General features: G+C 50.7%; 1 protein-coding gene across 5 annotated transcripts in view; it reads right to left on the bottom strand.

Moving 5' to 3' along the window:
- Positions 1–26,046, bottom strand: part of PLA2G6 (phospholipase A2 group VI) — a 63,659-nt gene extending 37,613 nt beyond the window's left edge. For 2 of the 5 annotated variants that reach the window (XM_047786277.1, XM_047786279.1), the window contains exons 1-3: positions 25,985–26,046; positions 15,741–15,994; positions 699–914 (exon numbers count right to left, since the gene is read on the bottom strand). In XM_047786277.1, coding sequence (XP_047642233.1) covers positions 699–914; positions 15,741–15,949 — 425 coding nt within the window. In that variant the 5' untranslated portion in view covers positions 15,950–15,994; positions 25,985–26,046. Of the gene's footprint in view, positions 1–698; positions 915–15,740; positions 16,129–25,984 lie in introns of all 5 variants that reach the window. The other 3 variants (XM_047786276.1, XM_047786275.1, XM_047786278.1) reach the window with 3 other exon arrangements.
- Positions 26,047–27,933: the final 1,887 nt, after the last annotated feature.

Here is a 27,933-nt window from a genome sequence, read left to right as displayed (position 1 = left end):
TAGGCTGAAGATGGGACTGGGATCTGGTGTTGCTGTGGCCATGGTGTAGGCCAGTAGCTGTAGCTTCGATTTGACCCCTAGCCTGGGAACTACCATACGCTACAGGAGCGGCCCTAAAAAGCAAAAAACAAACAGACAAACAAAAAGCCCAGCGATGTCCAAGAACATGCTGGTAAACTGTAAGGAGCAGTGAAGATTTCTGAGCTTTGGGCCTGGGAGCTGAAGCAAGGTGTCTGAGGTGGAGAACCAGAGATGCGGGCAAGACACCCACAAGCAAGGCAAGATGGAGAGCTGGATGCGTTGGCTGAACGGACGCACAAAAGTAAGTGTTCTAGCTTCCAAGACGGCAATCAGCCCTTCAGAAGGAGACATGGCGATGGGAAGCCTCTTCAGCCCACTCCAGCTGGGGGACCTCGCACAGGTCACATGACCTCTCACCGGGATGACCACACTTCATGAACGTGTTGGGAGGATTCAAGTTCATGATGGGTATAAAATGGCTATCACGGGCTGCTCCTTCTGACTTTGGTCAGCATTCCTAGGCTCGAAGCCAGAGGCAATGCTGCCCCTGTTTAAGTCAAGTGCTCTGGGCAACTTTCTGGACTTTACGGAGGGGAACTGAGGCAGGACTGAGACTCCTCATCCACACACACAAAGGTCCCGTCCTCCTGCCGCACCTGGCCAGGTCTCCCGCCCACCTGATGATGCGACTGTGATGGAAGCACTCTCGGATCCCCAACTCCACCGCCAGGTGGGCCACCGACCAGCTGGGGTGGTTGCGGATGAGGTCGGTCAGCTGCTGCAGGACCTCGATGTGCAGGATGTGGTTGGAGCTCTCGTAGAAGGGCGGCAACTGGGAGGAATACTGCTGGAAGTTCACCAGGGCATCGGCCTCCGTCTCCAGCTGGAAGAGTCTGAGGAATGAGGGCAGAGGAGGAAGACATGGAAATGAGCCAAGAAGGACTCAGCCCATTTACTTTATGGAATCAGATGACCTGGATCCCCACAATCAGGTCACTGCCTGCTTGCAGCTGTGCACTGACTCCCTCCAGCTGGACGCCCCTCTGCTTCATGCAAAGACATACATAGACCTAAATGGAGTTGGTGCTGTCTTTTTATTTGCAAAGATTTCCTTTCCTTTCTTAAAAAAAAAAAAAATATATATATATATATATATATGTATGTATATACACACACATATATATATAATCACATATATTTCCACAAGCATTGTTGCAAACTGATGATCCAGCATGTAATCAAAACTCACCAGGTACACGAGGGGATAAGAAAACATGAAAGAAAACCAACAGAAACAATATACAACAGAAACAGATCTGTAAGTGGAGGGCTGCAAATACGGAAGTTACCTAACACAGACTTTAAAAATAACTGGGGAGTTCCCGTCGTGGCGCAGTGGTTAACGAATCCGACTAGGAACCATGAGGTTGTGGGTTCGGTCCCTGCCCTTGCTCAGTGGGTTAACGATCTGGCGCTGCCGTGAGCTGAGGTGTAGGTCACAGACGCGGATCGGATCCTGCGTTGCTGTGGCTCTGGTGTAGGGTGGTGGCTACAGCTCCAATTAGACCCCCTAGCCTGGGAACCTCCATATGCCACGGGAGCGGCCCAAGAAATAGCAAAAAGACAAAAAAAAAATAAATAAATAAATAAATAAATAAATAAAAATAAAAATAACTGGCAGTATTCAAGAGGATAAAAATAGAAGATTTACGATTGTGGTAAATCATATTAAACTATAAAAAAAGAACCAAGTGGAAATTTCAGAATTAAAAAGTATAATTGCCAAAATTAAGAGCTCAATGGCTAGGTGTGTTAACAGACTGAACGATGCTGAGTAGAAAACTGGTGAAAAGATAGGTCATAAAAGAGTAAACAGAATAGAGCATGGAGAGACAAAAGCTTGCAAAGTGCAGGAAACTAGATAAAAGACAGACTATGTAATGAAAAGATCTAACATGCGTATAAGTGGAGCTACAAAAACAACAGAAACAGAATTGGACGGAGGCCATAACTGAAGAGTTAATGAGTGAGAACTCACCCAAATAGATGGAAAACATTGTTCCATTAATTTAAAATATCCCGTAAGTCCTCCTCTACCTCCTCCCCATCAAAAATCACACACTCTTCCCACTGAGCAGTGGGAACTTGTGTCTCTTTACCCTTTAATCTGGCTTTGTAACTGCTTTACTAAGAGAATGCAGCAGAAGTGATGCCACCCTAGTTTCTGGACCAAGGCTTTTAAGAGACTAGAAGCTTCTATGTCTTGGGACCCAGCCATCATACCGTAGGGAAGCTAAAACACCGATGAGATGACTCTTGGCCCTGGACTCTTAGCACTGGATGGACCCCCCAGTCAATGGCCAGCACCAACTTGCCAGTTGGGAGTCATCTTAGAAGTGGATCCTGCAGTCAAGGCACCCCAGCTAACGTCATGTAGAACTGAACTAAGCTGCTCCCACTGAGCTCTGCTCAAACGGCAGACTGGAGGGCCAAATAATTGATACAGTTTTAAGTTTTGGGCTAGTTTGTTGCATAGCAAAGACTGAGAATGAAACACACTGGTCAACATATGATAACGTAGCAACACCTGACATGTGCCATGCTACAACTGCTGAAAATGAAATGTGAAGAGAAAATAATCAAAACAGCAAAGGGAAAAAAGTTACCCTCGAAGGGCAACCATTAGACTCAACAATGAAGTTCAACGCACCCTCGATAACAGAAGCCAGAGACAATGAAATGACATCCTAAAAAGCTAACAGAAAATAAATGCCAGAATTCCCTAGTGGCCTGGTGGCTAAGGATCCCACATTGTCACTGCTGTGGCTTGGGTTTTACCCCTGGCCCTGGAACTTCTGCATGTCATGGGTGCAGCCAAAAGAAAGGAAAAGATAAGAAAGGAAAATATGCCAATAAGAATTCTACAACCAGAAAACAAACAAACAAACAAACAACACTTCAAGTATGAGGTTGAAATTAAAATATTTCACTAGCTAAAACAGAAAGAGAAAGAGAGACTGACTGTGTCATTAGCAGACCCCCAAAAAAAGGAAATTTAAAAGAATTTTCTTTAGGTAGAAGAAACTTGATCCTAGATAGACGGTCAAAGATACACGGAAAAAAAAAAAAAGGCAACAAAAAGATGGTAAATATGTGAGTGAATCTAAATAAACAGACAATCACTAATATCTAATATATGGCACAAATGAACCTACCTACAGAAAAGAAGCAAACTCATGGACACGGAGATCAGTCACAAGGGGGAGGGGGAGGGACTGGGATGGACTGAGGGTTTGGGGTCAGTAGATGCAAACTGTTGCATGCGGAGTAGATAAGCAATGAGGTCCTGCTGCGGAGCACAAGGAATTCTACCCAGTCACCTGTGATGGAACATGATGGAGGATAATGTGGGAAAAAGACTGTACGTATATGTGCGACTAGTCACTTTGCTGTACAGCAGAAATTGACAGAACATTCTACATCAACCATAATAAAATGTTTAAAATAATAAACAGGAGTTCCGTCGTGGTGCAGTGGAAACGAATCCGACTAGGAACCAAGAGGTTGTGGGTTCGGTCCCTGGCCTTGCTCAGTGGGTTAAGGATCCGGTGTTGCCATGAGCTGTGGTGTAGGTCGCAGATGCAGCTTGGATCCCACGTTGCTGTGGCTGTGGTGTAGGCCGGCGGCTACAGCTCCGATTCAACCCCTGGCCTGGGAACCTCCATATGCTGCGGGTGCGGCCCTAGAAAAGGCAAAAAGACAGAAGAAGAAGAGGAGGAGGAGGAGGAGGAGGAAGAGGAAGAGGAAGAGGAAGAAGAGTAATAATAAACACTGACAGTATAATGTCTTGTTGGGTTTTAAATTGAAATATTAATTAGAAAAACAACACATGGCATAGACGTCTGGAGGGGATAAATGCAGTTAAAGGATTCTACGACCCTTTTATTGTTCTGAAAGAGGCCAAAGTTCCCATTTTACTTTACCAAGGCCAAGGATGTGTGTTACAATCTGTAGGGTTCTAGTAAGAGCTATGAAGGGTTTCAGATTTTACCCTACTTGCAAACTAACCAGTTAGCCTGCCACAGTTTCATGGACGCTGGCAGAAGACACAAGATTCCTGGATCAAAGACAAAGGGCAATTTATTACTCACGGCAAGAGCAGTAGCCAGAGTATCAGCATTTGCGCCAATTCCCAGGGATCCAGTTCCCACAGGGTGACATGAAGAAGGTCAGGTGACACCTACTCATGTTACATTAGAAGACAGAAACCCTGAATGTGGGGAACTTGAATCTGTTACAATTATCAATGAGCAAATTGGTCTAAGCCTCGCTCTGGGAGAAAACAGTATCTTTATTACACAAGAGTAAGCAAACTTACCCTCTGCTCCAGACAGAGTCCCTACCTCTATCTTCCAAGGCTGTTCATGATATAAACATCCTTGTAAAGACTGCAGGGAACAAAGGTGATCAGTGCCTCTGCTCGTAAGATGTACAGAAACACAAGAGACCCATGGAAAACTACCTCCCAAAAACTATCACTAAGAGATAATAGGAGAGTATAAATTCCCAAGCTAACAGAGGTAGAAAAATAGAAAACATTCAATTAGGAGTTCCCATCATGGCTCAGTGGAAACGAATCTGACTAGTATCCATGAGGACGCAGGTTCGAGCCCCGGCCTTGCTCCGTGGGTTAAGGATCCTGCGTTGCTGTGGCTATGGCTGGCAGCGATATCTCTGATTCGACCCCCTAGCCTGGGAACCTCCATATGCCGCGGGAAGCAGCCCTAGAAAAAGACAAAAAAAAAAAAGAAAAAAAATTACCGGGCATGCCTAAACTAGGACCAAATGACCAAAGAGGTCCAGGAGGAAAAAACAGACTATAGAAACAGAAACCTCAGGCAACCCAGATATCAGAGTTATTAAATTGGAATTTTAAAAAATCTGATTGATTTGTTCAAGAAAATAAATAATAAAATAGATTTTACAAGAGTTCATTGGACACTGTAGAACTGGAAACTATACTAATTCAAATTAAGAATTCAACATATTGGGGAGTTCCCATCGTGCCTCAGCAGAAATGAATCCAACTGGTAACCATGACGATGCGGGTTCAATCCCTGGCCTCACCCAGTGGGTTAAGGATCGGCATTGCCATGAGCTGTGGGTTAGGTCACTGATATGGCTTGAATCCCACAGGACTGTGGCTGTGGTGTAGGCCGGCAGCTGCAGATCCAATTCTACCCCTAGCCTGGGAACTTCCATACGCTGCAGGTGAGGTCCTAAAAAGACAATCAATCAATCAATCAATGTAAAGCATAGTCATTTTCAGAGATACAAAAACAGAGAATTCAGGAGTTCCCACTATGGCACAGTGGGTTAAGAATCTGACAGCAGTGGCTTGGGTCACTGTGGAAGTGCAGGTTCAATCCCCGGCCCACTGCAGTGGGTTAAAGGATCTGGCACTGCCGCAGCTATGGCACAGGTGGCAGCTGCAGCTCAAATTCAATCCCGGGCCTGAGAACGTCTGTATACCAGAGGCGCAGCTGTGAAAAAAAGAATGAAAAGGAAACAGAGAATTCATTGTTAGCAGAACTGCACTAAGAATGAAGCAGAAAGAAAACTATCTCCGGTGGAAACAAGATGATGCAGGAAAGAATAAGTGGAAATGAAGAACAGTGGAAAGAGTAACCTTGTGGGCAAATCACTGTTGGTTTTATTTAGTTTTTTTTCTTTTTAGGGCCGAACCAGTGGCCTATGAGAGTTCCCAGGCTAGGGGTGGAATCGGAGCTGCAGCCGCCAGCCTACGCCACAGCCACAGCAACTTGAGCTAGCCGGGTCTGAGACCTACACCACAGCTCACGGCAACACGGAATCCCTAACCCACTGAGAAAGGCCAGGGATCGAACCTGCATCCGCATGGATACTAGTTGGATTCATCACTGCTGAGCCATGACTGGAATGTCTCGCATGTGGGCAAATCTAAATTGACTGTTTATAAGAATAAGAATAATGTTTGGGGGCTATATAGATAGACATGTTTACATATACTTCATTAAAATACATCATGGAAAACTGATGAGATGGCTAAATGGAACTGCACTGTCAGGGAAGTGGTATTTAAGATAGACTTTACTACGTCAAGGGTGCATATTGTAATCTTTATGGCAACTACTAAAACACTCATAAAAGAGAACAGACAGGGCAAAGGGCATTAGCTTAGGTACAGCGGCATCTGGCTTAAACAAAGCCAGAAGGTGGTTCTATGAAGACTTTAAAAAAATCAATAAACCCCTAACAAAACTGAATGGGAAGGAGAGAAAACACAAAGTACCACCTTTTCTGATCTTTCAGATATTAAATAGAAAAAAAGAGGACATTATGAACAACTTTATGTCAATGAATTTTTAATTTTATTTTTCAGCCACGCCCGTGGCATATGGAAGTTCCTGGGCCAGGGATCAAGTCTGAGCCCCAGCTGTGACCAACGCTACAGCTGCAGCAATGCCAGATCCTCAACCCACTGGGCCAGGCTGGGGATCAAACCTGCACTGCCTCAGAGACAATGCTGGATCCTTCACCCACTGCACCAAGCGGGGGGACACCTACGCCAATGAATTTGACAACATAAAAGTGGATGAATTCCTTGAAAACACAACATACCAACATGAACACAAGAAGGAGAAAACCTGGTGGTGCTACACCTGTTAAAGACACGGAATACATATTTTCAAAGCTTCCCACAAAGAGAGCCCCCGGCTCAGATGGCCATCTGAAATAATATCAATCTTAAATAATTTCCAGAAAATAGGAAGATTACTTCTCAGCTCCTTTTCCAAAGCCAGCTACAGCGGACAGCAAAACCTGATGAGAATATTTTTTTTAAAAAAAGAAAATCTGGAGTTCCCATCATGGCTTCAGCGGAAATGAATCTGACTCATATCCATGAGGACGCAGGTTTGATCCCTGGCCTTGCTCAGTGGGTTAAGGATCCAGCGTTGCCATGAGCTGTGGTGTAGGTCACAGATGCGGCTCAGATCTTGTGTTGCTGTAGCTGTGGCGTGGGCCAGTGGCTACAGCTCCAATTCAGCCCCTAGCCTAGGAACCTCCATGTGCCACGGGTGCAGCCCTAAAAAGACCAAAAAGAAAAAAAAAAGAAAAAAAGAAAAGAAAATTATAGGACAATATTTCTCATAAACATAGATGCTAAAAATCATAAACAAATATTTGATTTAATCTAGGAATATTCAAAAAGGATAAAGGATATTAGGAGTTCCTGCCATGGCATAGTGGGTTAAGAATCCAACTGCAGTGGCTCAGGTCACTGCAGAGGCATGGGTTCACAGCTGTGGCTCGGATTCAATCCCCAGCCCAGGAACTCCACATGCTGCCAGCGCAGCCAAAAAAGAAAGACAGCATTGTATTGGTGCAAAAAAGGAAAAATAGTGCAGTGACTAGAAACCGGTCCCTTCATGGAAGAACACCTGCTTTACGATCAACATGGCTTCTAGAGCAGTGGAAGAGAGCAGTTTGTGATAAAAAGGCCCAGGAAAACTGAATCTCTGACCAAAACAAGAAGAAGAAGAAACTTGAGTCCTATTTCACACTGCACATTAAAAAGAAAAAAAGAAAACAAAAAAATCTCCAGGAGCTCCCTGGCGGTCTAGTGGTTAAAGGACCTGGTGCTGTCACTGCTGTGGCTCAGGTTTGCTCTCTGACCCAGGAACTTCCACATGTTGGAGGCATGGCCAAGAACAACAAAAATAACCCTCCGGGTAGATTATCAATCTAGTTCTCAAAGGCAGAGCAATAAAGTTTCTAGAAGATAATACAGGAGACTATCCTGATGACCTCACAGTAGAGAAGGGAGTTCTTAAATAGTACAGAACGCGTCGTAAAGAAGATGACTGAGCTTGACTTCCGCAAGGCTGAGAACTCTTGTTTATCAACAGACACCATCAGGAAAGTAAAAAGGCAAACCAGTGAGTGGCAACCACAACACACAGAGCCAGCAAAGGTGTGTATTTAGAATATGGATACATAAAATACACCTGCCAAAACTCCGCAAGGAAAAGAACTTTATGTTTGAAATGTTCAAAACACCTGAGCAGGTAGGTCATCCGAGAGGACTGCCGAACGGTCAATCTGTATCAGAGGGGCTCCCCTGCATATGTCATCAGGCAAACGCAAATTAACGCCATGATAGGAGTTCCCGTTGTGGTGCAGCGGAAATGAATCTGACCAGAAACCATGAGGTTGAGGGTTTGATCCCTGGCCTCGCTCAGTAGGTTAAGGATTCGGCGTTGCTGTGAGCTGTGGTGGACGCCGGCAGCTGTTGCTCTGATTAGACCCCCTTAGCCTGGGAACCTCCATATGCTGTGGGTATGGGCCAAAAAGGACAAAAGACAAAAAAAAAAAAGCCATAATAACACACAACTACACACACTGTAATATACACACACAGTGGAATGTTACTCAGCCATAAAAAAGAATGAAATTCTGACATTTGCAACAATGAAGATGGACCTAGAGAGGGACTATGCTTAGGGAGAAAAGTCAGACATAGAAAGACAAATATTCAATATCATCACTTACATGCTGAATCTAAAACACAAAACAAACGATATACGTAACAAAACAGATACAGATATAGAGATATAGAGAACAGACTAGTGGTTACCAGTGGGGTATGGGACTACGAGATGCAAATACTATGTATAAAATAGATAAGGAATTCCCTGGTGGCCTAGTGGGTTAAGGATCTGGCATTGTTATTACTGTGGCTTGGGTTCAATCCCTGGCCCGGGAACTCTGGCATGCCAAAGGCGCCGCCAAAATAAATAAAATAAACAAATAAAATAAAATATATAGGGAATAAAAATATATTACACAATACAGCAAAATAGAGCCATTGTTTTATAAGAACTTTAAATAGAGTATAACCTATAAATCATTGAATCACTAGGTCATGCACCTGAAACTAATACTGTAAATCAACTGTACTTCAACCAAGAATAAAAAATTTAAAAATAAAGTTGAAGAACAGGAGGAGAGGAATTAAAGACCGCTGAAAACAGGCAGTGTCTAAGGGGACAGTGGAGTTGAGAGATTTTTTTTTTGAAAGCATGTTTGTATAATGATGGAAAATATCCAGTAAAGGGGGGATTGTGTAGGAGAGGGGGACAAGAGTTGCTGAAATGATGTCCTGAGGTGTGGATGTGGACCCTGAGGGGGAAAGGGCTTCGGCTGGATGCAGGGCTGCTGCATCTCTGGGGGCAGCAGGGAAGGCCCCGGATGCAGGTGCGGGGGACAGGGTGGAGGGAGCTCTCGGGAGTTCTCATCTCTTGCAGTGGTTTCTGCTTTCTCAGGAAGACAGAAGTCAGGCCATCAGCTGAGAGTGAGCACGGAGAGGTGGGGCCTTAGGTGGAGGAGAGAGGGCCAGGCAAGGCTTCCAGAGGAATGTAGGCTTGCCGAACGCACAGGCTCCCTTAGCAGCCCGGCCGCGCTGTGCTGAGCAGGCAGGGGCAGTGGTCGCGAAGGCTATTCCTCCAGCCACGGTGGAGAACGGGGATTGACTAGGGCTGGGGTTTTGCAAGCAAAGCTGATGAAGAGAGAGACAGACACACAAGCAGAGAGTGTGCGGGCTGTGATGACAATGGAATTTAAGCTGCATGAGAAGGGAAATCCAGGAGAGGGATGAGGCCTGTGAAGAGGCCACCATCCAGAGGTGGGGAACCTGGCACTCACAGGATCACAGAGAAGGAGCTGGAAAGACAGAAGGCAGAGATCGGCAAGTGCGGTGCTTGAAATTTGTGTTTATGGAAGAGCTGCTGTTACTGGTGGTGACTGGGTCCAGGCAATGGCCGTGTGGACCAGGAGAGGTCAGGCACCAACAGCCTAGGGTGCGAGCAGAGGCACCAGTCACCAGAGTCAAGGCAGGAGCGGCGATGGCGAGAGGAGCCCGGAGCCAGGGTGGGCGTCTTTGAGGATGTGGGGTGGCCCCAGGGCGGCAGGTGCCTGCTGCCAGGAGGGAGAGTGCGTGGCCGCCTAGGATGAGGAGCAAGGAGGACCTTGCACCCTCGGGGCCCGTGGGAGGGAGACAACTCTGGAGAGGCCTGCAGGGGAAGCAGAGCCAGATCTGGGTTAGAACAGGGAAGTGAAAGACAGATTCAGAGAAAAGGGAAGGGATCTGGAGGACACCTGGGGCTGTGTCTCCTCTCTCTTCCACAACTGAGCCCGCAGACTCAAGGCCCCGGCGTCCCCATGGGAAACCCCTGCCTGTGCATAAGCCTCAGTGGGGGACCCAGAGGCGGTGGGGCGGGGGGGGTGAACCTCGGGAGATGACAGGCCAATGTGTGGAGGTGCGTTTAGGGGGAGGAGAGGGTCCCTTAGGACTTGCAAGGAGGTTCTGGACTGAAAAATGGCCACAAGCCATTAGGCTAGAGAGGTTTCTAGTCTGTAGTTTGAAAGCTAAACACAAGCCTGTCTCGGCTGACCCTCCGAGGGGGCTCCTCCCGCCTCTCCCCGCCTTTGCTGTGTCCCCTCTCTCACAGACCTTCTCCCCCTGAAATCTTCCTCACCCTTTAAGGTCCATCTCTAACCCAGCTACCCCAGAGGAGTTTCCCCACCCTCCCATCAAGCACATTTGTGTCTACAGTGGATTCATCCATCTTTTCAACAAAAATGTCCCATGCCCCTGCCGAGCGCTGGGCGCAAGCTGGGCATTAGGAGGAATGATGCAAACCCAGGCCCTGACCTTCTGGAAGCTCTGCGGCCTGGTGGGGGGGGAGAGATGCACAGACGCGTGGCAATCCAAGGCAGGAGGGGCCCAGGACAGGACTGAGGGAGAAGGTGGGGGTGAGGACAGGCTCACAGAGCGGGGACTCGTGAGTTGGGCCAAGGAGGGTGGGAGGCGCGCTCTTAGCGGCAGGGAGAAAAGGGCAAAGAAAAAGTGGAAAGGGCTGAGGTTTGTCCAGGGTCTGACACGAGCCCATTACAACACCTTCCGCACAGCATGCTGGGTCCTGAGCCACCGTTTCTGGCTACCGCCTGAGCCCCTGGAGAGCAGAGACCTGCCCTTGCTAAAGGGGGCCGCGGGCTGGATAAACAGTGAACCCGCAAACCCCGAGTGTCCGGGCAACGCCCCAGCGCAGAGGGCCTCAAAAGCCCGTCTCTCTTTGAGAAGCAAAGGTCGCATGTCACACACACTTTGCTCACCCCTCCCAGGATTCCTGGGAAGTGCAGCCCTGCTTCTGCTTGAGATACCAGCGAGGGCCTGGCCGGGCTCATCAAATATCATATGCCACCAGCAAATGCCAGCAGGAAATGATTAATTCCTCCCAGGAAGAGAAGGACGGACATTATCACGATGTACCCAGTGGCGCCACAAGTGACGGGCGTGGGGCTCACCCCAGAGGAGTTGGGCCCCTGGGCCATAGCTCTGCTGTGGAGCAGCGGTGTGACCTTGGGAAAGTTACTTACATTCTCTGAACCTGTGTCTCCTCATCATCAAGGGGATGGATAATAGCCCCCCGACCCCGCCCCGGGGACTGTGGCGCGGATGTTGTAACACAGACCAGCGGCTCACAGACACGGACAACGCAGAGATGCTCTCACTGTGGCTGGTATTTTCCACCCACGGGGGCGCTGGGGGCCTCCCAGTCCCGAGGGAAGAAAACCTGAGGATTCAGAAGACCCTGATCCCCTCCTCCATTCTGCCGCTCAGGGGCTACAGAACGACAGGTGCCCCTCTACCTGGAGGCGGGGAGGAGGGCCTGACCTCCGCCTCCGACCCGCCTAAGTACTCTGGGGACAGTTCCAAGCCCTCCAGGCGAGTAAAGCAGGAGACTTAAGAGGAACCTCGGCCCCCTGAAGCGGACGTCGAGTGCCACGCAGCCTTCATGCCACAAAGAGCAAAGTGCCCCCTGACCCCTGCCGCAGCCCTCACTCCCAGTTACACCTCAGGCCTTGGAAGCACCACGTCTGCGGCTCTTCAGAACCTCAGCTCGTTGGGAAGTTGGGGTGAGCAGATGTAAGCTGTTACACACGGCGGGGAGCAAGAGCAAGGCCCCGCTGCACAGCACAGAGAACTCTACTCAGTGCCCTACCGTGAACCGTAATGGACAAGAACATAAAAAGGAATGTATGGGGAGTTCCCGTCATGGCGCAGCAGAAACGAATCTAACTAGGAATCACGAGGTTGCAGGTTCGATCCCTGGCCTCACTCAGTGGGTTGAGGATCCGGGGTTGCTGTGAGCTCTGGTGTAGGTCACAGACACGGCTTAGATCCTCCGTGGCTGTGGCTCTGGTGGAGGCCGGCAGCTGTAGCTCCGATTCAACACCTAACCTGGGAACCTCCATATGCTGCGAGTGCGGCCCCAAAAAGACAAAAAAAAAAAAGAGAAAAGAATGTATACGTATGTATACCTGAATCACCGTGGCCTTACAGCAGAAATTAACACATTGTCAATCAACTCTACATCACTTTTAAAAATGTTATGAATGCTTTTTTTAAAAAAAAATGTTAAAATGCTATTTTAAAAAACCTTCAGCTCCAGCATCCCACCCTCTAGCCTCTACCCCTGCTTCCCAGCTCACTCCCTCAACCCCCTGAATCCAAAAGTCTCTCAGCCTCGACAGGATAATGACAATGACAATCGACCAAGGACAACGACGACGATGATGGCAGACGGCCTGGCACACAGTGGCCCTCGGTAAATGCACCACATTCATCTCACCCCCGACATGTGCCAGGCAAGCTGGTGCTGGGGAATCACTCCAGGGAGAACAGGAAAAGCCCCAGCCCTGCCCTCACGGGATCTGTGGTCTCCCTGTGCTCTACCAAGCACAGGGCCGGGGTGCCTGGGGACACACAGCAGAAGCACACCCTCTAGCCTGAAGGGCAGGGGAGGCCGAATGGAAGTGAGGCAGGCAAAGAAGAGGACAGTGTTCTGGGCCGGGGTGAGAGTCCAGGCCAAGGCCAGGAGCACAGGGTGGCGAGAGCTGAGGCCAGAGGCAGAGGGAAGGCCCCACCCTGGCCCTGTGGAGCCATGCTATGCACCTGCCGTGCTAAGGAAACAGGGAGCCCTTGAGGAGTCCAACAGGGGACTATGCGGTCAGACGTGCCCTCTGGAAAGACCATTCTGATGCAGTCTGGAAGAGGATAGGAGGAGAACAAGACAGCAGGCAGAGCAACGGGCTGGGAGGTGGGGTGCGGCAGGACTCCCCGTGTGCAAGGACCACGGCCTCTAGAGAGCTGGCAGCTAGGTGGACTGACACCCGGCTGGAATACAGGCACACTTCCCAGCCTCCCTTGCAGTTAGTTGTGGTTATGGAACCGAGCCCAGGCCAGTAGGATCTAGGTGGAAGGCATGTATCCAGCTTCTGAGAAGAGTCCCTAAAGGAAAGACAGAGCCCTTCTTCACCCCGCCCTTCTGCCTTTCTGCTGGCTGGAAAGGTGGCTGTGATGGCTGGATCTGGCGTGGCCATCTGGGACCATGTGACCTAGAGAATGGAGACCATACATGGCAGAGTAACAAGACAAAAGGAGCCTGGGTCCCTGAGGAAGCACTGCCGCACCAGCCCCAACTGCCTTGGCTATCACTTAAAAGGAAACTAAAATTTTATCCTGCTTAGCAAGTCTTATGCAGGGCTTTCTATCATTCAGGTTGAACCTAAGCCTAATTGATCCCAGAGAAGCAAATTCAAGATATGCTCGGGAGGAGAACCCAAGAGAACTCAAAAATGACCTGGACCTAGGGGTGAGTGAGCTCAAGGAATGAAAGGTCCCTCTAGGGTATCTGGACTATGCAGCCACACAGATGGATGGTGAGGCCATTTGCTGAAACAGAAATGCTTGGATGGGAGCAAGTTAGAGAGAAGAAGCAGCCTCTGGAGCCAAAGGAGGGATGTCAGGAGTTCCAAGTAGAGCGACTTGGGCTTAGCTTGAACCCCCACCCAACGATGCTCCCTGTCCTGTCTAAATACATGGAAACAACAGAGCAGCACAGAAAGAGAAATGCTTTAGGAACCAGAAGACACTGATTATTCTGCTTCTCCACTGCTTCCTGTGCAACCCTGGATGAATCGTTTCTCATCCCCAAGCCTCGGTTTTCTCACCCATAAAATGGGTACTGCCTTCCTCGCTTATCTCGTATAATGAGCTGTCAGAGGATGTGTGAATGTACCACACGTGAAAAGACCGTAAACCATAACACGCCACGCGATCTGGGGTGGTAACAGCAGAAGTGCAGTTAATAAACTGTTGGCAAAGGGTTTAATGCCCTGGTGGCAGAAGTCTGCCCTCAGCGGGGCTCAGGAAGACAGATAGAGCATCCTGACAGGACTCGGGATGAGTCGCACTTGGAGGGTGGTGGAGCCACCAGGGCCGGGCACCTCCAACGAGAGGCTCAGTGGCCCTCCCGGGAGTGCATTCAGGCCTGGGAAGGAACTCTGAAGCTCCAGGGCCAGCCAGAGGGCATCAGCTCAGGCCCATCTGTACCCAGAGTCTAGACTAGTCCTGCTGTGTGAAAACTGGCATCTATACTGGCCCCTGAGCCACGTTCTCAGTCCAGTCACCCATTGTGGAGCCTGGTCCTGAATTCTCACCTGATGGGCCAGGACACTGACATCCTGCCTCACTCTCATCTCGGTGGCTGGAACCTAACCTCCAGCTTGCCACATCCCGAGCCTCCTCCCGCCAGGCCACCTCAGTCAGAGGGATCCCCAGAAGTCCCCTCCAGCCCCACCTGTCACCAAAGCCCTGGGTGCACCCAGCATCAGCCAGGCCATCTGCCCGCAGCTCCCTCCCCTATGCCTCTGCAGGTCTGGAAGGTCCTTGTCCAAATGATTCTATGGAACACAATCCTACTTCTTCCAGGGCAGCCCGCCAGGAAGCGATCACCTCCTCGTGTCGCCACTGTCCGCTCTGGTGCTGCCCCTCTTCACTCCCCACCCCCACCCACGTTATGGCAAGTCCCGGGTTGCCTGCGGCCACCCCCACAGTCTGTACATTCCTGAAAGGCCCACCGCATGTTTTGTCATCTCGCTGAGCCCACTGGGCCTGGCCCAGAGCCCGGGACTCTGGAGACGCTAGTGGTGCTCGGAGCATGTTGAGCAGTTGGGTGACAGGACAGCCAGATGGGCGAGCCAGTGAGGAAGGGCCATCAGCACTAGCCGGCTCCATGCCAGTCGCCGAGCTTCTCTGGACCCGCGTTTCAGGTCCTTGGCCACTCCTCTCCCCTTTCCCCAACCAGCCCTGCAGCTCCTCAGTTCCCTCGGCCCTGTCCTGGGATCCCACCCTTTCCTCTAACCCCCGGGGGGCCCAGCGCACCCTGAGCCATGCAGACGACTCCTCCTAACCCCGGTCAGACCCCAGCCAACCAGCCCCGACCAGGACCGTCAGGCCTTAGAGACCCAGGGCTACAGGTGATCCCTGGGCCTTGACCTTCTCGGCTTCCCCATCCTTCCTCCCCTCCTCCCTCCGCATGCATCGCGCAGGAACCAGTCTTCCACCCCCAGCCCCTGCTGCCAGGGCCCTGATGGGCCAGAAGGTGCGGAGTCCAGGAAGCCCCTCCCTCTGTTCTAAGGGCAGGGCTCCCCCGCCCGCTCCCCAGGCCCCTGAGATGTGGACCCGGAAGAAGCTGCTCTCGGCCAAGGGACCCCCAGGCGGGGGGGCTGGGAGGAATCAAAGGGCCGGGGGCGCGGGACCCACCATCACCCACCGGAATCCACTCTGGGGGTTCCTGGGGTTGACCAGGATGCAGTCCCACGTGCGACTGGAAACATTCTGTAACAGAATCAGCTGCCCTTCCTCCCGGACCCGGGCGCTTGAGACGTAGTCCACCACGGCCACCTCCTTCACCCGGAACGGGTTGGAGAACAGGGTAGTGACGCTGCTGAGGGTATTGACCAGGCGGCCGAAGAACTGCATCCTCCGTGGGGCCGGCGGGGAGGCCCCGCCGCCTTCCCCCTCAGGCTGGAAGAAAACGGGGTCTCTGGTCAGCCGGGCTCCGTCTCCCATGCCCGCCTCCCCACGCGCAGCGGCCTCCTGCACAGGCGCCCAGACGGTCCCCACCGGCGCTGCTCCCTGGATTCTGGGCCTGGAGGGACCTGAAAAGGAGGGGAAAGAAAGAGAAACGGCACTGAGTGGGTGGGAAGAAGGGGCGATGGGAAGTCACAGAGCGGCCGCTGCGCCCAGGGGACCAGGACTGTCCTGCCCCTCCCCCCCACCCCCCGCCCCCCGACCCAGCTTCCCCGGCAGAGACTCAGTTTCCTCCTCTGCAGTATGGGGGTGTCGTGATCAAAGAAGATGGCTGATGTGACCACAGGGGCTGGGTGACACTGCCCTGTGCCACCAGGGGGTCTGCACTCTGTCAAGGATGGAGTCAACTTTTAGAGGCTCAAAGAGCTTGGCGTGGGTCACTTCAGCTCCACAAACAAAACCGGTGTCCCCTCTCTCCTGGGTGCCACAAGGGGACCAAGATCGTGTCACACTCCATCGACGGCAGGGGCACTCTAAACACTTGTCTAAAACCTTGGGGGCTGCTACGCTGCTGCACAAGAGGCCCTGAGAGAATGCAGAAAGCCCCTCAGAAATGAGTATGAACGGCAAGACTTAGGAACAGGAGTTCCCATTGTGGCTCAGCAGGTTAAGGACTCGACGTTGTCTCTGTGAGGATGTGAGTTTGATCCCCGGCCTCGCTCAGTGGGTTAAGGATTCAGCACTGCCGTGAGCTGCGGTGTAGGCAATAGATGCAGCTCAGATCTACATATGCTGCCAGTGTGGCCAAAAAAAAAAAAAAAAAAGACTTAGAAACAGCTACATACGTTTGGGTGGAAATTGCTTCATAGTCACAGGGTCTGCTATGGAAACTGTCCCCAGTTTGGATGACAGAAGGAGATGTCTTATTTCCTGGGTTCCCAGAAAGCACACCATCCTAAGGCAGTGCCACCAAAGCTGGGTGACAATCGGCTGGAGGTCACCCTATGCCTCTGTGCGAGGATGTTACCTGCCAAAGGAGTGGGTCAGACCCTGAGGACAGAGCCGGGGAGTGTGGGCACCCTGGGGGGAGTGGCCACATGAAAGACACTAGCCATATCCTGGCCTCTGAGTGGAGGGAGGATTAGCCCCGGATGAAAGGAAGGGCAAAAAGCCTACAAAGAACCATCTACTAAGGGAATAAAGGGGGTCCCCGGTGGCGGCGCAGTGGGTTCAGGATTCGGCATTGTCACTGCAGCGGCTGGATCTGCTGCGGTGCAGATTCAACAGATTCAATCCCTGGCCTGGGAACGTTCTCGAGACTTGGGCACGCCCCTCCCTCCAAAAGTGGGTAAAGGTCAAGCAGAATCCTTGCACCAGGAAACGCTCACTGCGCTCTTCCTGGGGAGTCGGCCCTAAGCGAAGCACTGCCTGTGCCGGTGTCATTTCATTCTCGCCAACTGGGTGAGGCGGAAGGCCCGAGCACACACCACACCGTGCAGCTCTGGAGCCAAGCTGCATTCAAATCCCAGCCTCCCCACTGAGCAGCTGGGCACCTCGGGCAAGTTACTTAACCTCCCCGGTAACAGGGGGTTCCTAACAGGCCCTGAGAACAGGCCCTGGCAGGGAGTTAATACTCAACAAACACCAACCCCTCTGGAGTTTGATCAACTCCCTGTTGCAGGTGAGGAGCCTGAGGCTTGGAGCACGTGAGTGAAGAGCTCTGACCGTTTGTCCTCCGAAGATGCGGTACAAACAGACCCTGGGAGGTGGTTTCTCCGCCTTTAAAATGCAGACAAATGCTCACTTCTCGCGGGTTGTGAGGAGTAAATGAGAACATCCGTGAGGATGCTTAGACCTACGTCACGTTCCTTCTTTATTCCGTACTTAGGAGGGTAAAGGACAGAGGCGCTGGGGTACCTGCATCCCTCCCTCCACAGCCAGGGGCGACGGGAGAGCCCCCAAGTGAAGGCATGGGACTTGGTCCTGGGAGAAGAACCTCCCCAAACAGAAGACACAGCAAGCACACCAAGAGGCATTATCACAATTTTGGTTTGGGCACAGAAACGGAAGCATCGCCAACATCACGAGGGAAACTGTATGACATGACAACCCCAGAGACACTCCGTGGTCCTGCAAAGCCGCTACTGCAAAGGTTATAACAATTCAAGGAGAACACGTGGCACCGTCGCAGGCTCAGTGGCACTGGGTCCACGACGCTCTCAGGGCTGCTCTAGGCTGCAGGTTGGGCCTGCGAAGCCCCTGGCTCCCAGTGCAGCCCCTCCCATCAGTCCCACCCCGTCGGCTCCAAACCACGCATGAATCCAGAAGGAAAGCTGCTTCACACCTCCTTGCCTGTCTGCACCGATCCATCCACCCAGATTTTCTTTCCTCTCCTTGTCTATTTGGAAAAGCCCTGATCCTCCTGCCAGACCGTACAGGTCATAACACACACCAAACACTCACGTGCCCCTGAGCTCTGGCCTCGCTCCAAAGGCTTTATACATACAGTTCATTTCACCCACATGGTCACCCTAAGAAAGGGGTACCATCTTCATCCTCAATCTACATACGAGACAATCAAGAAACAGAGAGGTGAAGTGCCATAGCAATCCTGAGGAACAAAAAGCCAAGCAGGAGGCATAGCTCTCCCAGACTTCAGGCAATATTACAAAACCACAGTCATCAGGACGGTGTGGTACTGGTACCAAAACCGACAGACAGACCAATGGAACAGAACAGAGAACCCAGAAATAATCCCAGACACCTACAGTCAATTAATCTTTGACAAAGGAGGCAAGAATATAAAATGAAAAAAAGACAGTCTTTTCAGCAAGTGTTGCTGGGAAAACTGGACAGCTGCATGCAAATTAATGAAACTGGAACACACCCTCACGCCATGCACAAAAATTAACTCAAAATGGCTTAAAGACTTAAACGTAAGATAAGACACTGTTAAACTCCTAGAAGAGAACATGGGCAAAACAGTCTCTGATATCAACCTTGCAAATGTTTTCTTGGGAGTTCCCATCGTGGCTCAGCGGTTAATGAGCCTGACTAGTGTCTATGAGGACGCGGGTTCGAACCCTGGCCTCGCTCAGTGGGTTAAGGATCTGGTGTTGCCATGAGGTGTGGTGTAGGTCACAGACAAGGCTTGGATCCCATGTTGCTCTGGCTGTGGTGGAGGCTGGCAGCTGCAGCTCCAAACTGACCCCAAGCCTGGGAACCTCCATATGCTATGGGTACAGCCCTTAAAAAAGACAAAACAAAACAAACAAACAATAACTCTCCCAAAGCAACAGAAATAAAAGCAAAAATAAACCATTGGGACCTAATCAAACTGACGGGCTTTTGCACAGCAAAGGAAACCAGAAAAAAACCCCAAAAAGACAACTTACAGAATGGGAGAAAACAGTTTCAAACGATGCAACAGACAAGGACTTAATCTCTGAAATATACAAACAACTTATACAACTCAACAGCTTTCCTTAAAAAAGACACATGTACCTGCATGTTCACTGCAGCACTATTCACAATAGCCAAGACATGGAAACAATCTAAATGTCCATCCACAGATGACTGGATTAAGAAGATAAGCTATATATACACAAGGGAATACTACTCAGCCATAAAAAAGAACAAACTAATACCATTTGCAGCAACATGGATGGAACTAGAGACTCTCATACTAAGTGAAGTAAGTCAGAAAGAGAAAGACAAGTACCATGATATCACTTATATCTGGAATCTAATATATGGCACAAATGAACCTTTCCACAGAAAAGAAACCCATGGACTTGGAGAACAGACTTGTGGTTGCCAAGGGGGAGGGGGAGGGATGGACTGGGAATTTGGGGTTAATAGGTGCAGACTATTGCCTTTGGAATGGATAAGCAATGGGATCCTGCTGTGTAGCACTGGGAACTATGTCTAGTCACTGATGATGGAGCATGATAATGTGAGAAAAAAGAAAGTATACATGTATGTGTGACTGGGCCACCTTGCTGTATAGGAGAAAACTGACAGAACACTGTAAACCAGCTATGATGGAAAAAATAAAAATCATTAAAAGTGGAAAAAAAAAAGAGAGAGAGAGACAGAGAGAGAAAGAAATGGGCCCAAGGTCACACAGCTAATAGGTGGAGGAGTAAGAACTACAAAGAGCCAAGATTGGGTTGGCTCTAGAGTCAGAGCTTTTTTTTTAAGGGCTGTACCCGAGACATGGAAATTCCCAGGTTAGGGGTTGAATCTGAGCTGCAGCTAAAGGCTATGCCACAGCCACAGCAATGCAGGATCCAAGCCACATCTACAACCTGCCCGACAGCTTGCAGCAATGCTGGATCCTTAACCCACTGAGCGAGCCCAGGGATTGAATTCGCATCCTCATGGATACTAGCCGGGTTCTTTTTTGTGTGTGTGTCTTTTGTCCTTTTAACACCCAAGGCATATGGAGGTTCCCAGGCTAGGGGTCTAATCGGAGCTGTAGCCACCGGGATCTGAGCCGCGTCTGCGACCTACACCACAGCTCACGGCAATACTGGATCCTTAACCCACTGATCGAGGCCAGGGATGGAACCCACATCCTCATGGTTCCTAGTCGGATTCGTTTGCGCTGCACCACAACGGGAACTCCTAGTCAGGTTCTTAACCCGCTGAGCCACAACAGGAACTCCTGGATTCAGAGCTTCTTAAGGGCAAAAGCTTTTTTTTTGTCTTTTTTGCTATTTCTTTGGGCTGCTCCCTCGGCATATGGAGGTTCCCAGGCTAGGGGTCGAATCGGAGCTGCAGCCCCCGGCCTACGCCAGAGCCACAGCAACACGGGATCCGAGCCGCATCTGCAACCTACACCACAGCTCACGGCAATGCCGGATCCTTAACCCACTGAGCAAGGGCAGGGATCGAACCTGCGACCTCATGGTTCCTAGTCGGATTCGTTAACCACTGTGCCACGACAGGAACTCCTAGGGCAAAAGCTCTTAAGAAGCTTCACTTCTGCACACTCAACCCTAAGACAAGACTTGGCCCAGAGAAAGCCTCTTAAAACATAATGAGTGAAAATTATGCACAGCAAAAAAACCAAACCAACAAACCAAAAACTGATGGAAAACATACCAAAATGCGAAGGCTGGATGAGGGTATTAGGTTTATAAGCAATTTTTTTTTCTTTCCCTTATTTTCCCAATGGTATGGAAAATGATCACATATCTTTTAAAGAAGGCAGGACTGTAGGCTGAGCCCGTGGGCCTGTAACTGGGGAGTGGGGGTGGGGGTGGGGTGGGGGTGGGGTGGAGGGAATCAGGGCCGGCTCACAAGAGCAGCACAGAGGCTTCCCAAAGGGCAGGCCTCAGCATCAGGAGAAGCGCTCAGAGGAGGTGGGGGTCGGGAGCGCCCAGCTCCAAGGGCCCACCTGGGTTAAGGAGGAGAGTCACAGCGGGAGTCCAGCAGGGTGGAAGGAAGACCCCCTTCCTCAGGGCCCCAGGGGTGGCAGCCACCCCTGCCCCCGGAACTCCCCTTGACAGCAGCCTGGCCCCAGAAAGGACAGGCCTGGCTCTCCTCCAGCCTTCCAGGGTGGGCACGAGAATGAAATGACACAATGGAGGGAAAGTGGGATGCTGGCCACTGTAGCCACTGCTGTCACGAGGTGGAAGAAAGGAAATGAAAACCCAGGGCCACATCCTGCACCGATCACAACAGACCGGCCTTATTTCTGTCCCCTTCCTCCCAACCCACCACCTCTGATGCTGGAGCCCCGGGTCTTGCTGGCACAGCTGCAGGGAGGGGCACTGGGCTGGGGAGCAGGGTCTGGGCACACACAACCCCGCCCCCACCACTGCCCCCTCTGGGCTGTCCCTGCCATTGTCACCTGTCCCAGAGCCCGCAGTCAAATAAGTGAATAAACCCCTTCTTGTCCTTCCAGACTCATCACGCGCCTCCACCTCCAAGAATCACACCCTGTCTCTTCTTGGCCTCGGTGCACCTGCTTCTTCCTCTGGGCCCCACTCGCCCAGTGTAACCCCACTGAGCACCTACCCAGTGACGATGCTCTACGTGCTGGCAGGGGGTGTCCCCTCCCCCCATTTATGGGTTTATCCAAGCACTGAGCACGCTGTTCCTGCCTCACAGTGGGTGTTTCATAAATGGCCGGTGAATGAATGAGAACAAATGAATGAACCAACCAGAGGTCCCAGGAGCCAACAACTTGGAGGGGCCCCTCCCTCCTCTCTTCTTGGGGGGGAGGGTGGTAACAGACCACACCCCGCTCCCCACCCACTCTGACCACAACAGAAACCTCGGGGGAGCTCACTCCTGCAGTGGGCTCTGCTCTGGAAAATTCAGTGCTTGAAGGTAAGCTCCTTTGCCCTCCAGGCAGGGAAACGCTTCAAGCTCTCTGCTTAATGAAGCCTGGCTGGGGGTGGGGGCGAGGGGTGACAGGACCCCACGGGCAGCAGGGCAGGAAGCTGGCCACCTGGGGGATACTGGGAGCACACGCAGCACTGCCGGAGTTGGAAATCAGGCTTCACCAGCCCCGGCAGCTCATGATAGGATGTCCCGTGACTGGAACACTTGGCACAGGATGGCCTCCGGTGCTGCCGCAGTCCCCCCCATGTGCCGTGCTGGCAAGACAGGCTGAGAACACGGGGTCCAGTCAAGCACCCCGCCTGCCCTGTCCCCTGCGGGCTTCCTTCCTGGAGCCCTCGCCATCTGTGCCCAGCACGCAAGCCCAAGGTACATCCTCTCACGAGGCCACCTCGCTTTCTGGCTGGCAGAGAGCCTTCACGGCTGCTAGCTGCCTGGAAGCTCACAAATATCCATGAGATGTTTATCCCTGTTTGGCATATGAGGCAACGAGAGAGAGAGGAAATGGGAGGCGTGGCCTGGCGGCTGGACCTGTACCTTCTTCCATAGACTCCAGACAACACTAGGCAGAGGGCCTGCGCGGAGCACACGGGCGCTCAATTAGTGCACAAGGAGAGACTGGATGAGTGCAGGGATCAGGTCACATGTCATTTCCAACTTCCATCTGAGCCTCTGCGCCTCCAAGGCTGCCTCCAGACCAAACATCCCTCCACCTGCTCACCTGGACCCCAGCTCGTCCCAGACTCTTCCCTAAGCCAGCGAGGAATGGTGGCGGGGCGGGGGGGGGGCCCTCCTGCCCCTACACACCCAACACCACCTGCTTAGCGCCAGCTGCCCCACCCAGTTTTGGGGTAATTATCATATTTATTTCTCAAAACACACATAAGAGAAGCTATCCTTTTCCCCAAGTTACACACAGTTAACTGAGGGGCAAGAGGTGATGTAATCTGCCAGGATCTGAACCCAACGAGTCGTAATCCTCAAGCTGCCTTTGGGGAAAATCCTGAATGGAAAGTGGCTGAGTGAAGCTTGGCGTGTAGTCCCCTGTTCCCCGAAAGCCAAGGCCCTCACTGTCCCTGATGTGAGTCAGGGCAAAATGGCCTTTCTGAAATGGAAAAGGCCTCTCTTTCACTCACTCTGCTCAGCTGGACCACGGATGGAACGCAAACTGCCCAGAACTACTGCTGAAGTTCCCGAGCACAGGGGACCTTGATGGCTTTAGGAGATCTTTGGGCTGGTGGCATGGTACACACTGGGTGGCCCGTTTTATGATTCACTCTACAAATATTGATCAGTGATCTATTCTGTGGCAGGCATCATTACCACTGCTGAGAACACACTGGCGAACAGACAAGATCCCTGCCCTCCTAGAACTTCACTTTAGAGAGGGCTGTAATAAAGAGGATAAACAGGCAAAATATATACACAGGTTCTGAATACTGATAGGTGTTCAGGAGTAAAATAAACCAGAAATGGGTGAGAGGAAGGGTCCAGGTGGAGACAAATTTTAGATAGGGTGACTAGTCCTCACCAAGAACTTAACTTTGAATAGAGACAAAGTAAATGAAGGCAAAAGTCATATGGATACGCAGATGAAGCGGTTTCCAGGCAAAGGGAAGAGCCTGTGCAAAGGCCCTGGGGCTGGAGTATCCCCTCACTACAACCCCCCACCCCTCCCACACACACCCAGTACAAATGTGCAAACACACACACACACGGCATTTAAATTCCTCCTTCCTCTATGTCTTGTGGATGTCATTGTGCTGAGTGAGAAGGAAACGCCCTCTGAGGACACTGTCATCTAACAAGAAAGTAACCCCTGAAAAGGAGAAAAAAGTACCCTGAGCCCTGAGACAAGCCAGAGACCCTCCCAGAGCTTCACTCCCAGAGCAGAGTGATTACACAGGCTCTGGAGTTAGAAAGTACAAAATTCAGATTCCAGCTCCAACCCCTCAGGCAACTCAAGTGCCCTCTCTGCCTTCTGTTACATGGGAAGAGCACTGGCTCTGAGGGTAGCCTAGCACAGAGTAAACACCTCACCAATATTTGTTAAATAAATGAGGAAGGAATGAATAAATGTCAAGGAGAGTATATAAAAGAGGCTGACTCATAGCAGAGAGACAATAAATTTGCCAAATGCTAAATGAGAGACTGGTTTTTCCCTCCTTGATTTCTCTCTCTATTCCTTTCCCTTTCCTGCCTATGGCACAATAGCAAACCCACGCATTTGTACAGGACCACGCTGGTTACAAAGTTTGGCTTTCCACTTTTTCACAAGTTTTAAATCTCATAGCAGCCCTAGGAAGGCAGGAAATACAATCCCCCTGTCACAGATGAGAAAACTGAGACTCGGATAGAACACAGCCTACAAACGCCAGGAAAATTTTAAAGCAGAGACAATAACAAAAACACTGCACCCAGCCCAAGGGTGGAGCATGTGCAATGCTAAACCGAACCTGCCTGACATCCTGTTGGGTGGGTAAGAGGGCAGGTAAGGGAAAGATCCAGAAGCTTAGGGGAAGGGAAGGTATTTGTTTGGGGTCACATGCGTAGTCCATTAAAAAAACTGGCACAGATCCCTGAGCCCTGTGCCCTCCCTGTCCCACACCCACAGGTCTGCTGGTTCCAGTCACATGGTCACACGGGCCACGCGCTTCCTGTCACCAGCTTCCAGGTCATCAGTGGGAGCAGGAGGTGGACACAGGATTAACAGATAGGGAGACTCCAGGGTGACTAGGCTAGGGAAAGGAGGGAGCATGGGGGTTGGGGGTAGGCACAGGAGAGACAATAAGCACGGAGAAGCAGGCAGTTAGAAACAGGGGGAAAGGGGTTCCGGTTGTGGCTCACCAGGTTATGAACCCCACTAGTATCCATCAGGACTCGGGTTCGATTCCTGGCCCCTCTCAGTGGGTTAAGGACCGAAATTAAAAAAAAAAATAAATAAAGGATCCAGGCTTGCCCTGAGCCATAGTGTAGGTCCCAGACTCAGCTCAGATCCCATGTGGCCGCAGCTGTGGCTTAGGCCAGTAGCTACAGCTCTGATTTGATCCCTAGCCTGGAAACTTCCATATGCCTCGGATGCAGGCCTAAAAAGACAAAAAAAAAAAAAGAAAAGAAAAAAAATGGGGAGAGTGATGGAGAACAGGGGAGACAGATGGGAGGAACGCAGAAGACAGAGGTGAAGTGGGGGATCAAGGAACACACTGAGGTGAGGTTGGGAGCACTTAGCTGGGGACAATGAATGGGAACCAGAGTGAAAGCTGGGAGCACGAAGGGGCACTGAGAGTTGGGAGACGACTGGAAGAGGTTGACTCAGGAAGTGAGGGATAGACGAGAGGCACTCAAGAAAGAAAGAGGTACTGAGAAGCGTCCCTGGGTCCCCGAGCCAACGCAAGTTAGAGATGAGACAAGAGCCGTCACCAGATGGGAGCTGGGAACGATGGGGGGATCAAAGGGTGGAAGCTGGGGGGCACTCAGAGGTCAAACAAAGGTTAATGGAGGACATGCCTCAGAATCGGGGAACAAGAGTGTGGGCCAAAACAGGGTCCCGGTGGAGGCCAAGGAATCTAGGGCGCCGGGGAGATTTGGGAAAGGGCCCCCTGGCCCCGCCTCCCCTGCATCGTCACTCACCTCGGCTTACTCAGCACTTCTACTTCCTTCTACTTCCGCAAACAGACGAGCCCCGGGCCACGTGACGTCTCGGCCCTGCTCTCCGCCAATCACTGAAGCCTGTGCTTCGCGAGAGGCGTGCTTGGGCGGGGCCCCGCCATCTTTTATAACTGCCCAATGGAAGGGGCTCCCATGACCGAGGGAGGCCGGGCTTTGGGCTGGAGCCAATCCTCGGCGGCGGGGCGCGGCCATGTCTGTGCGGGGCGGAAGGTGCACGTGACCGTTCTTGGGCAGACCTGTTAATAGGAAGTCGGAGTCTCACAGTTCTCCGCCTTCCGCCTCCGGAAAAAAAAACGGTTGGAGGCATGAGGTCTGATCCTAACCTTAATGACAGCTCGTAAAGATAAAAATAAAACCGACAGAGCTGTAGGGCATAACAAGCAGTAACCTGTTTTGATTTTGCCGGTACCCCCCAAGCCAGGGTTGCCAGATGTAGCAAATAAAAATACAGGACACCCAGTGAAATCTGTTTTCAGCTGGACAGCCAATAATTTCTTAGTAGAAGCAAAAAATGCTAAGTATAGTTAAGCTAAAAAATTATTCCTTGTTAGCTGGCAGCCCTACCCCAAGCCGATCTCAGGAAATATCTTAGCATCTTTAGCAGAAACTTGAGCAAATGACATGGTCTCTTTGAACGCCTCATCTGAGAAGTGGGCACAGTAACATCTCATAGTGTTGTCATGACTGGAGGTAAATTAGTCCCCCTACGGGCACACAGTGGGATTTGGATAAATGAGAGTTGTTAGGATTAGTAATGCTGAGAATGAGGTGCGTTAAAGAGAAGGGAGGAGGCTGGGTGTTAGTCATAGATCCGCTTCTGACTGAAGATCGTGTCTCCTCTCCAGCCTGCCAGGCTTGGTTGGACAACTTTTCTTCCCCTAACGATTCCCCAAACCTAGATCTAGATAAATTCTTATGGGAAGGGTAATTGCCTTTTGCCATTCCTGTGAATAGAAGAATATGTCTACCTGTCTGTCCTAGATATCAGTGCCCAGACCAGGCAGCCAATGCAACTGAAGCAGGATTTAATTAAGAAGCTAAACAGGTTGTAAAACTAGCCACAGTAGCTACTATTTGTACCAAGCTTTGCCAGTTACAAAGTAACTTGACTTCACACCCATCATCTCAGGATAGTAGTTACTCTTACTCATATTTTACAGGTGAAGAAACTCAGCCTTGAAACAGATTAAAATTTTGTTCAGGAGTTTCAGCTTCCAGGTGAGAGAATGTGAAGAAGACTCAGAATTCGCAATGAAAACATCTTGCCCTCCACACCCCAAACAATTGAAGTTAGGGCGATGGTTATCAGGGAGTTTGCAAAAGGGCAGGCATTCCACCCACTGCTGAGCAATCTGACTTGAGAAACCTCAGAGGTTCAACAGGATGAGTCCCATTCCCTAGCAAGTACCCTCCCTTATTCAAGGTGGGTCTTCGAGGCAGGTTTGGAAACAGACACACAACTGAATCTGAAATGCAGAAAAGGCCAAGGAAGAGAGCCAGATCAATCATCTGGATCAATCATTAGAACTACTCAAAGACCCACAGAAGAAATCAATAAAATAGAACAGAAAGACATAGAAGAAAATAATATGGTAGACTCAAGGCCTGATGAGTTGAGTGCCCCTCTCCTGGGTATTTCTGGTGGAAACTGTTAAATGAGTGGACAAAACAAGAAATGGAGAACAGGGAGTTAAGAGTTCCCTGGTGGTGCAGTGGATTAAGATCTGGCATTGTCACTGCTGGGGCTAGGGTCGCTGCTGTGGCATGAGTTCAATCCCTGACTTGGAACTTCCACATGCTGTAGGTGCAGTCAAAAAAAAAAAGAAAAGTTAGGGAGTTACTAGTAGAATTGCTCCAACACAGAATACTGCTGGAGTTTGTGTTGGATCAATTCAAGTCAAAGAGCTTCT

The sequence above is a fragment of the Phacochoerus africanus genome, chromosome 7 (assembly GCF_016906955.1).
Source record: "Phacochoerus africanus isolate WHEZ1 chromosome 7, ROS_Pafr_v1, whole genome shotgun sequence".
In the NCBI taxonomy this organism is placed as follows: domain Eukaryota; kingdom Metazoa; phylum Chordata; class Mammalia; order Artiodactyla; family Suidae; genus Phacochoerus; species Phacochoerus africanus.
This window is presented reverse-complemented; position numbering and strand designations above follow the sequence as displayed.